This window comes from Cnephaeus nilssonii, assembly GCF_951640355.1.
Source record: "Cnephaeus nilssonii genome assembly, chromosome: 2".
Classification (NCBI taxonomy): Eukaryota; Metazoa; Chordata; class Mammalia; order Chiroptera; family Vespertilionidae; genus Cnephaeus; species Cnephaeus nilssonii.
In genome coordinates, this window is record NC_137073.1 from 49,863,934 (window position 1) to 49,876,056 (window position 12,123).

General features: G+C 40.0%; 1 protein-coding gene across 1 annotated transcript in view; it reads left to right on the plus strand.

Moving 5' to 3' along the window:
• Window positions 1–12,123, plus strand: part of EPB41L4A (erythrocyte membrane protein band 4.1 like 4A) — a 216,400-nt gene that overhangs the window by 71,914 nt on the left and 132,363 nt on the right. The window contains exon 2 of the mRNA XM_079790305.1: window positions 8,828–8,932. Coding sequence (XP_079646431.1) covers window positions 8,828–8,932 — 105 coding nt within the window. The remainder of the gene's footprint in view (window positions 1–8,827; window positions 8,933–12,123) is intronic.

A 12,123-nucleotide genomic window follows, 5' to 3' on the forward strand; every position in this document is an offset into this window, starting at 1 on the left:
TGTACTCTGTTGATGGGAATGCAGATTAGTACAGCCACTGTGACCTGATCCCCCTAACGGCCTATCTGCATTCCCCTCCTGGCCTAACTGCCTATCTGCTCTCCCCTCCTTGTCTGATCCCCCTAACTGCCTATCTGCTCTCCCCTCTGGCCTGATCCCCCTAACTGCCCATCTGCTCTCCCTTCCTCTCCGTGCCTTCAGACCTCCGCGCAGGAGTGCTGAGAGCTCTCCGCTGAGGCCCCGTCCCCGTCCTGATGCCCCCCTCCGGGCCGGGCGGCGTGGTGGGCCTGCACGCGCCTCCGCGGAGGGGTGGTGGGGGGTGGGGGGGCGGCGCCCCCGGCAGCAGCCTCATGTTCCGGTGGCGCAAGTCCCCACCCCGTCCCCACCCACCAGCTCCTGTGCGTGTGCAGCCTGTTGAATGGTCGTGACTGGGACACCGTTAGGACCAATTAGCATATTACCTCTTTATATATATAGAATAGCCAGGATATGGAAACAACTCAAGTTCCCATCAATAGATGAGTGGATAAAAAAGCTGTGGTACACATATACAATGGAATACTACTCAGCTATAAAAAAGAATGAAATCTTACCTTTTGCGACAGCACGGATGGACCTATGCTCAGTGACGTATGCTCAGTGAAGTAAGTCAGACATAGAAAGACAACACCCTATGATTTCACTTATATGTGGAATCTAAAGAACAAAATAAAGGAACAAACAAAATAGAAACAGACTCAGATACAGAGAACAGACTGACAGTTGACAGGGGAGGAGTTTGGGGGCTGGGTGAAAAAAGTGAAGGGATTAAGAAGGACAAATTGGTAGTTACAGAACAGTCACAGAGATGTAAATTGCAGCATAGGGCATATAGTCAGTAATATTGTAATAACTGTATGAGGCCATGTGTGTACTTGAAATATCGGGGGCAAACCACTCTGTAAAGTACATGCTTGTTTAACCACCACTGTGCTGTACATCTGAAACTAATACAGAGTAATACTGAATGTAAACTGCAATGGGAAAAACACACCCATCAGATGGTGGTTATCAATACTTGGTCTGAGAAGCAATTACCATTGGTGCCTGAGAAATGTCTCCATACTTTATGCTGATGGGCCTGAGCTAAAAAAAATTCATATGATTTATGTTTTCCTAGAGAATTTGGAATCCAATAGGTTAAACTGCTAAATAAAAGTATGGTGAATTTTAAAGGCATAACATTAAATACTTTTTTGAAGGGTTCATTTCTCCTTTGTGAAGAAGTAAACTTTGTGAAGGTGTTTGTCTTGAATGTAATAGTTATTCTGTGCAGCGGGTAAAAACCTGCCTTTCTGGTTTGTAGTGTCGTGTTAATCAGCAAAGGTGTTATTATTCATTTGAAGAAGAATTCTTTGTTCTGGTTGAAAGTCTCACTGATGGTATTTTCTAATAAGCTTGTCCTACTTGGGAGTCTTTAAGATTATAAGCCTCTTGCATTTCTGTCCTTTCCAGAATGTTGCTAGTATGTCAATAATAAAAGTAATCTATCTCTATTGGCTGAGATAAAAGTAATCTATCTCTATTGGCACATAATTCACAATCCAAAAATATGTCACAGGCATTTATTTTCTCTCATTTGAAAAGTAAATTAATATAGTGTAACATTTAAGTGAAGTTTTTCTGAATGGAGTTATAAAATAAAAAGTCAGTTGCTTTCTTTTATTTTCTTCTTAACTGTTTCATATCTAATCTCCCTTATTTTCCTGATGATGGAAAACCAAATTCCTGTCAGATTTATTTCGTTACATGAAGAAAACTGTATATTTCTATAAGATTTACATTTAAAAATTTAATCTTGGGTCCCTTTATTTTTTGATATCTTATAAGTTTCAAATATAAGCTACTTATTCTTACACTACCTTTAGAGTCTGAATCTGTTGGAATTATATGACACTGAAACAAAACAATTAAAAGTAAACTTAAGTAGCTTTAAATCAGATAAATACCGAGGTCAAGATAACTGAATCTACTCAGCTTTCTCTTTGCTTTCGTAGGTCTGATTGCTCCAGAAAAATGGACATCTTCATAAAGAGGCAGGAAGAAGGTTTAATTCATAGGCCACCATATTTCCAGTATTGCGTCTCTCTTCCTTGTTTGTTGGCCCTTCACATTAATTCAGTGAACTTTTTGGCAGTTCTTACTTACTGTGTGTAAATTATTGGACTGGCTGGAAAGGAAGTGGTGTATAGCTCAGTACTTGCTTTCAAAATGTCTAAATATTTGAACAGTTAAGAGAAATAGAAAATAGCTTTGCCCTGGATGGTGTGGCTCAATGGATAGAGCGCCAGCCCGAGCACCAAAGGGTCCAGGGTTTGATTCCTGGTCAAGGGCATGTACCTCGGTTGCAGGTTCGATTCCCTAGCCCTGGTCGGGGCACGTGCAGAGGGCACCCAATCGATGTCTCTCTCTCACATCAATGTTTCTCTCTCTCTCACCCCTCCCTCCCTCTCTTCCATTCTCTCTATAAATCAATAGGGGCGGGGGGGAATCCTTGGGTGAGGATTAACCAAAAAAAGAAAATGGCTTTAATAGAGACAGACTAGTGTAAGCAAAAATGAGCCACTTTGTCGGTTCAATGAAGGCAGAGGTCATAGTGAGGTTGAGGGGATAAGGGCAGTCTTTATGGAGAAGGTGACACCAGAACTGGGCCTTGAAGGGTAGGTGTGGTTTTGACGATGACAGAGAGGAGGGAAGATACTCCAGATAAAGAGAACAGTAGAGACAAGCCGAGGCCCAGGGCGGCCTCCTGAATTCCTTTCCTGATATTTGCGTTGCGCTCCACTCTCACATCTCATTAGTGGAGGTCCATTAGGTGTTGAAGACAGTTTTAAAATTCTTCCTTCAGAAAATCCTGGGGCATGTGACTAAGTGCTCTGGTTACCGTTGTGTTTTATCTTGTAGCACCTTAGAAATTCCTCATTTGGGTAGAATTTCTCCTAGAAATGGTCAGAAAGACCTGGAATAGTACAAAATACAATCATATTCATGTCTTTCTTTTGCCAAGCACTGAAAGAAGTAAAGTTAAGAGACAAGTTTTCCTTAAACCTCGAATGACAGTGACCATCTGACTTAGAAATGAAGCCTGGGCCTCAGCGTTTAAGGGATGGGGCACGTAGCCTCCACTTGGTATTTGATGGTCTGTATGTCATAGTGAGGTCTGCTGCCCAAAGGGCTCAGGAAGAATTTAGACTAAAAAAATCTTAGAGTAACATTTTTTTGGGGGGGGGAAATGGGGTGTGTGAATTGTTTCTATGTAAACACGGTAAACAAATTGACAGCTCACCACCATAATCCCATTTTGTCTCTGTGCAACTTTCACTTACTTAACAAACCTCTTAGTGCAGGAACCTGATCCACAGAACAGCTACCTCCATGAGCCAAAAAAGGTAATGACTAGTTTCCACTTGGCATACTTTCGCTTTTTAAAAATATTTTTACTCAGGTAAAACATACATGCTAACTAGTCAGATGTACACACACAAAAAAAGCTGATGAAAACCAACTCCTTCCCTGTCTCACTTAGAAGTTTCTTAGACGTTTCACTCTGGCCCCAGGGCTCCTTTAAGGTTCTGATGGGCCAATCAGTGCTTCCACCATAGGGGCTCTTTGTATTACCTTCTGGGCGCATCTTGCTCTCCTCTCGACTTTTTGTTAGTATACTTTTTTTTCATCTTCTAGAGGTTAATCATTTGCTGGCATTAACAAGTAATCAATAAATATTTGAGCGAATGAAGTCTTCTTTCTTTTATAATATCCTTGATGGTACTTACTTTTGTTCTTTTCTAGTAATAAATCCCAAAACTGCCCTGTTCCTTACCCAGGATGTTTCTAGTCTGTTCTTGGGTACTTATGTCAGTTCCCTATTGGTTCTTAATTTTTTTATTCAAGTATGACTTCTTTTTAACCTGAAGACTTTCAACTCGTACTGCCAAAGATAGCCCGGAGGTAGTTTCTATGAGGAACCCACATGAAGAATGAAATTGTTCGTAAGTGTAGCAGCAGAAAGCATCATAATGAAATTCAAACAGGGAATTCCAATATGGGTCCGTTAGGGCAGGACTGGCAGAACTGTGAGCTGGTGATGTACACCCCGCACCTGGTAGCTAATTTACTGCTGGCATCCATGCTTTCTGAGTCCTGTCATATTACAGGATGACAGATGAGAATTAAGAGCTTGTCACATACATGTGTGCTTGAAGTAGTGACAGAACCATAGTATTTCTGAGGTTCACCCGGCTATGTTCCAGGTGTGTGTAGACACACCTGTAATATATAGACAGCTGTACAGGGCATCATGAGACACCGTTTCCTCATAGGTCAGCTCTGGAGTCATTGCATAACACTGCATGCTTTCCTTGTGGTTTCTCTGTACAGGATAACAAATATGCTGAAGGGTGATATTTGTAAAGAATTTTCAGCACCAGATTCTATATAAATGCAAAACTGTTGCAGAGTATCGACAGACTATGTTCTGGTATTTTTGGAATGATAATTTGGAAAATGGTGATTTCTCCTATGCATGACATTTTTGCAATTTCTATATACTTTCCAAACTACTAAACTGGTTTTTTAAGCTTGCTTTTCTGTATGTTCTTCGTGAGTAGAGTATTATGTCTTTTTTATACTTTACAAGTAGACTGTATGTATGAAAAAGCTAACATGTTTTGTGGAAGTAGAAGCATAAAATATTTTTCATAAAGACAACCTTGATATATATATATATATATATATATATATATATATATATATATATATATATATATAAATTGATTTATATAAGTTGATTTATAAATTTATTTATATGTAAATTATATATAACATATAAATTATATATAATATAACATATATGTAATTATAGCAGTGGAATGGCACAGACTTAAATATATGTGTGTGTGTGTGTGTGTGTATGTATATATACACATATATATTATTTTTAAATCTGTCCCTATTTCAGTGCTATATGTTAAAGGATAATTCATTCTCCTTTTGTTTATGAAGCATTCCTTTACCTACTTGGTATAGGAGAAGTAGATTGGAGTGGCTCTACCTATTCTAGTTACTCTGTCTGTTCCTGTCTGTGCCTGACCGGAAGAAAGAACCCAAGGAGATTAGATCAAGATGGAACACTAGCCTCATATGCCAGCCTTCCAGAAATATTTTGAAGTAACAGGAAAGATATGTGTGTATTTTCCAAAGCAGAGCCAGGAAGATAAGAAAGGCTGATTTCAGCCGGCCAGAAACTATTAAAAACATTTTTTGAGGCAAAGAGCAAATGTGAAACAACTGAAGGTGAAAACCATACTCCAAAACATGGGCAGAACAATGGAAGGAAGTAGTGGCGGATTAAAGATTGCTCCAAATTTAGTGGTGGTGGATGTACTTCGCCATCATTAGTTGTGGGATTAGGCGAAGACCCAAGCAACCATCCAGGTGATCTTATAGAACTGCAAGGCACCCAGTGTCTTTACAATACATTCAGAGTCAACTTTTATTGTTTGCAACCAAGAATTCTGCTTGATGCACTAACATTCCTATGATAAACTGTATTCATGGTGATATTTATAGTATACCGTTTAAATTTCCTATACTCTTACTCAAGATTTTTACTTGGGACCCTGGCTTGGTTCTTGGGCCCAAACCTACATAGTCACTTCTCTCACAGGGCAAGGGAAAGGAGGCTGGTGGATTGCCTGGCTATGTCTGTTTACTGCTTCAAAAATGCTGGGAAACTGGCTCAGGAATTGGTAGGGGCCACTTTATAAATTCTGCCTGCCACAGAGTCCAAGTAGAATTTTATAAGACCTACATGAAAAAAAAGCATAAACCTTCCTTGAAGGATATAAAAGAAAACTATATAGGATATAATCAATTCTGTCAATTAAATTTTATTCGTCAGATTTCCAACAGAATTGTTTATTAAATTGGCAAGCTGGTTCTAAACTTCCTCTAGTAGAGAAAAATGCCTAAGAATTGGCAAAGATAATTTTGAAAAAAGAATCAACAAATTAAACTAAACTCATTACAATCATAGAGGATTGGTCCAGGAATAATTCATGGAATTGAATGAGGGTTCATTTAGTAGATGATAAAGTTGTTTCAAATCCAAAGAAATTATGGCCTTCCTGGTGAAAGATGGTGCAGTTGTCTATCCATTTTGAGACAAATTTAGGCCTTTATCACAAGTACAAAAATAACTTTCAGACAGAGTGAAGAGCTAAATATACTAAGTAAAATTGTATTAGAAATACTTAATAGACTTTGCTCATTAAATTTGGGTTAGAGAATGCCTAACCCAAATGGTAGGAAATGCAATTGATTAGTAGGCACATACACGATAGAGCAATTACCCTCTCTTCCTTTTTGCTCAATCAAATTGGAAAAATTTTGTTCAATGCAAATGTTGGCAAGGGTGTGGGAAAACACACTCTCATTGAATGAATTGTAATGGTCTTTTTGGCAGTGCCCATTGTAATTTTAAGTATGCATATCCTTCAAATGAGTAATTTCCAGATTTTTACCCTAGCTGAAGGCATAGGTACATGAGCACAAAGACACGTTTATTAGATGTAGCGTTGTTATTATGCCAACAACCTAAAGATCCATCATGGAAGTGCTTTTTGTGTATAAATCTAATGGGTTTTGAAAAGGGACCAGTTAAGTTTATCCAACATAAGTTAGAGGAAAACAAAATACCTATGGGATTTGAAATAAGAATCATTTTCTCCCGGTGTGTGCTTTTATCACCTATTTGATTATACATTTAATCAAAACATTTCCCTTATGTTAGACATTCATTTTCTAAAAGCAGTGCAATATTGAGTACTCACCCTACGGGAGTGAGCATGCAACCTGAAGTCTCTGAGGGAAAATGCAACTGGACGAAGCCCTACTTCATTAACACAATATGTGACTTCTTGGGGGCTTTTTTGTTTGTTTGTTTACTATCCAGTTATATCTGCCAGTGATGGGGCAAAAGAAAGGAAACGTCCATATCTGAATGTGTACCATCCAAATGGATTATTGTCAAGATTAATGTGGTATGTGGATAGCGCTTGCTGATTAAATGTTTATCTCTTAGTGTGAATAATTGGTATTTAATCTATTCAGCGGTTGCCAACCGGTGGTCCACAGACCACTGGTGGTCCGTGAGGTCCAAAAGGTTGGCGACCGCTGTTAAATCAGATGATAAGAATCTTAGTTTAAAGAATTTGTATATGTAATGGGAGAGGGAGAAGAGAGATTAGATTTTTAGATAGGTGTCAGCATTTACAAAGCAGCCAAGGGGAATGTTTCCTTTGTTTTTGCTTATGTGCAAACTAGAGGCCCTTTTGCATGAAAATTTATGCACTGGAGTGGGGGGGTCCCTCAGCCTGGCCTGCACCCTCTCACAGTCTGGGAGCCCTCAGGGGTGGGAGGCCACCTGCCAATCAGGGGAAGGTGACGCCCCATCACACCTCTGCTGCTGCCACTGCCGGCAGCGCAAGCCTTGGCCGACCCTGGTTATCTGAGCCTTGGGCGGCTCTGGGCGGCTGGACAGCCACCATCCAAGGCTTGCCTGCACTTCGGGCTGGCACTGGGCATCTGGGGGGCTGAAGGGACTGAGGGACTCCAGAGGCAGGCGTGTGGAGTGGCCGGGGGCTGAGGGGACTGGGCGCCACCATCTTTGAGGGCATGGAAGTCAATTAGCATATTCCCTCCTTATTGGCTGCAGGCGCTGCCATCTTTGAGGGTGGGGAAGTTAATTAGCATATTCCTTATTGGCTGTGGGCGCCGCCATATTTGATGGCGGGACAGTTAATTAGCATATTCCCTCCTTGTTGGCTGTGGGCGCCACCATCTTTGAGGGCGGGGCAGTCAATTAGCATATTCCCTCATTGGCTGTGGGTGCCGCCATCTTTGTGATGGTGTGAGGGTCAATTAGCATATTCCCTCTTTATTAGATAGGAATATACCGTAAACTATTTTCACTAGGGCCTTTCAGAACATTAACTTTGACATCTTTAATCTATGGGTTTATTAGTTGAGGGTTGAAAATAAAAGCTTTGGCTATTGTTATTTAAATTTTACTAGTATACAACATAGACTGAAGAACAAGAACAGCATTGATCAGACTGTCAGACCTCAGAGGGAAGGTAGGGGAGGGTGGGGACAAGGGAGATAGATCAACCAAAGGACTTGTGTGCTTGCATATGAGCCTAACCAGTAATCACGGACAACAGAAGGGAGAGGGGCATGCTTGTGGGGGGGTTTGGGAAGGGAATGGGGGTGGGGTTGATGACAAATATGTGATACCTTAATCAATAAAGTAATTAAAATAAATAAATAAATAAATAAATAAATTTTACTAGTATATATCTTCTGTATTGGTTGTGAGAGTAACACTGTAGGTGAAAATTGCTTTTTAAAGTGAAAGAGTTGTGGGATTTTAACCAAAATAAGTGTTTTTTAATGAATTTGTTAGATGCTCTTTATATAAATGATTCTTTATTAAAAGAATTTTGTCCTCAAGATACTTCACAATACCACAAGAAAATACATTTACATTAATTTAAAACCCACTACAATTTTAAGATAGTTTTCCAAGGCAATTTCTGTCATACACATTACTTAAAAAATCCTTTTTTTTCTTTGTAACTGAGGCAAAGCTTATAGAGGGAACTGTGGGTTAATAAAATTGTTCCTGTTGTGAGTGAAGCTAATAAAAGATGAGGACTAACTGTATCCCACTGAGAATAACAAAACACCTTGTTAAATATAAAAATAAATCTGTGAATTATTTTTGCAGAAGTCAACGAGAGGTTCCGTTGTCCTTGACCATGTATTCCGTCACATAAACCTCGTGGAGATTGATTATTTTGGGCTGCGTTACTGTGACAGAAGCCACCAGACTGTGAGTACAATGACTTCGTATTAAATGTTTCTGGTTATAACTTTCACTCCATCTCTGGCCTTTCCTGTGTGGTTTTAGGTAGTTAGGGTCCTTGTAAATGAAAATGACTTTGAAATCCTTAAACATGTTTTCCCTGGCTAATTTCTTTGCATTTCCCCCCAAAAGTCTGTAGAGTTGCAGGATTCACAACTCATATGATAGCCTTCCTCCTCACAGATGCTTACCTGGTTGCCACTTTTGCAGCCATATCAAGAGTACTTTTCATTTGTGCTGTTAAGGACTAAATAAACCAGTGAACGTGTTAGGAGGCAACTGGCTGGTCTATTGAAGTGACAGATATTATTGCCTTTTAAGAAAGAGAATGGTTCAAGAGAAGAAATATATACAGTGTGAAAAGGTGACTAAGTTTCAGGAGTTGGACGAGCAATTATAAAATAAGTAAGGGTATTCATTCATGAGCTTGACGGATTATGAGTAATAAAAGTAACCAAGCTTTTGGTGTCTAATGTCAGTTGTTCACAAGGGTTTAACTCGGAACGTCTTCCTGGCTGTTGGATGATGGTTATGTTACCAGAAAGGGGACCTGGCCCTGAGTGGGTCTGCCTAGGGCCGGCCGGTAGTGTGGGTTCTGGACTTGGTGCAGGAGAAATTTCATAGCATGAATCCAGGTGAATTTTAGGAGATGTGTATTAAAGCTGGGCACTGTGAAACAAGGAAGGGCTGGGGAAATGAGCCTGGGCTGGGGTGCTTTGGCTCAGTGAGAAGTCAGAGAAAAGGGGGCTTTGGGGCACGTTCAGGAGGTTTGCCTGGGGTGAACTGCCACTGCCTGCTGCCGCCCTGGTTGTAAGCCTGTGGGGTCCCTAAGCATTTAGGACATGCATGCCTGTGGGGAAAGAGGCGAGGGGAGGGGAAGAGGCTGGGGTGTGCTCCTGGGAGAAAGTGCACGCTGGACCTTCCTTTGAGGGGTTTTAAAGGCTGGGCATTTAGGGGAGGTTTTAGAGGAGGATCTCAATAGAATATTCATCGGCTTTATGCTGATGTACCAAAATGAGGTTTATTGTCTTAACTTCTTCTTGGGTGTGGTTGGCAAATGGCACTAACTGGATTTCTGCTGTCTCCCTGAGTAGGGTGATTTAAACTATTTACCTTCTAGTTGGGGAGAAGTGCAAACCATTTACTCTCAAGCGTTCCTGGTTTAGGAAAGATAGGATTTACTAGATGGCTCCAAACTGCTGTTTCTTTCTTTAAAACATATATATATATATATATATATATATATATATATATATATATATATATATATATATATATATATTTCAGAGAGGAAGAGAGAGATAGAAACATCAATGATGAGAGAGAATCATTGATCGGTGCCTCCTGCATGCCCCCTACAGGGACTAAGCCCACAACCCAGGCATGTGCCCTGACGGAATCGAATCATGACCTCCTGGTTCATGGGTCAGCGCTCAGCTCAACCACTGTTTTAATTATCTGCCTCAATTTCTCTATTCCACTTGTTCTGGCTTACTGGTCTGTCTCAGAGAGTTACAGAAACTCATCGCATTGGTTAGTATTGATTCTACATGGTTATAAGGCTCAGAAGCTATTAAAACAGAGGAAAGACTTTGGAGGTCATGATTTAGAGGTACAAAAGGCTATTTATTAGTGACTTTTGTTTGGGTCTAAGAAAGATATTAACCTCAGATGGACACAGTCTTATGCAAAATGCTTATGCTCACCTTAAAAATACCCCATTTGACTTACCTTTTATTTTTCATGCTGCTTTCCTCCTGTTCGAATGAAGTTTTCCTCTTTTTCATTCAGTTCTTGCAGCCTCCACTTGGTCATCTGGGGTCTATTCAGCTTGCTGGGTGGTGTTTTCCTCTCAGGTCCCAGGAATGTGCTAGGGTGAGAGGAGGCAGGCAAATGGAATGTTACTGATGGTGATAAGTTTTTTTTTTGTTTTTTTTTGAGCTGGTTCCATAACTTGTTCTGTTTCATAGGGGTGTTTCACAAAATAGGAATAAAAAATTGGGTGTGTTGGTTAGCTTTCCACAGAAAGGAATGACTTTCTAAAAGCAAGCAGTCATGAATGCACACTTCAAAGAAAGGGAATAGCATATTCAGAGTTCACTGAATTCTGTCCCATACAGGCCGTACGTCAATATAGCAGAACTGTAAATCTATACTGAAAGATTAGATTGAAGGCCGTAGAAGATATCTTGCATGACATTCATATTTTTGAAATAACATTTTTCCTAGCAGAAAAATAAAATACAGTTTTCTGATCTTATCTCGTATGTCAGACCTTGCCTGGAAAGACTGACTGTCTTGCTAAAATTATATAGACCTTATCTGCCTTTTCTCCCCCTCCCTCCCCACCCCCCCCCCCCCCGCCACTTCCCCTTTCCAAAGGGGGAAAAGTGTGAAAAGCTAGAGAATTTCAAACAATGGCCTGTGTCTACAAAATGAATGAGCAGTTAGTATTGATAGTTTAGTTAAAGTTTTCCAGGGCTTTTATTAAGATTAAAAAAAAAAAGTTTTTTTTTTCTTACTTTTACTCCTGAAGTTTGTCATTTGTGATAGTGTTTGTGTTACATGTTTTAGGAGAAAATAAATTACACAATTAGAGAGGGAACTGTTATAAGTAATTTTTTTGATCAGGAGTGTAAATCACATGAAAAAATAATTTTTTACCTCCTGAAATTTTTTCTGGTGAACTCAGATGAAACAGAGGTGATTTGTAAACATGCATCGTCTTTGCACGTTCACTGTCTGGTTGTCTGATGTTCCTTTTAGTTGTGGGAAGGCGTGAGAATCAGAGCACACAGTTCTGGAGGGCTGAGTAGGTACAGGTGGGAACATACGAATCCATTCCCAACTCACTTCTCACGGGGACGGAGACAGAACGTAAGGATTTCTCTGAGGAAAAGCTCAGGCAGGCGTTCCGCTCTGGAATGGCAACCACCCAAGGCCCAGCTTTAAGTTTCTAGGGAAGTTGGTGATAAACTCAAATTCATATTTCCTTGTCTTCTCTCTATATTAGTAAGAGCAGCCCTGCATAACCCATAGTTACTTAATGTAAATATCCCATAGTTACTTATGGTAAATAGGAATTTAAAGAATACCCTATGTTGGAATGCACAGGACATAGTAAAAAAAAAATTGCCTTAAAACTGGAGTAATGAATT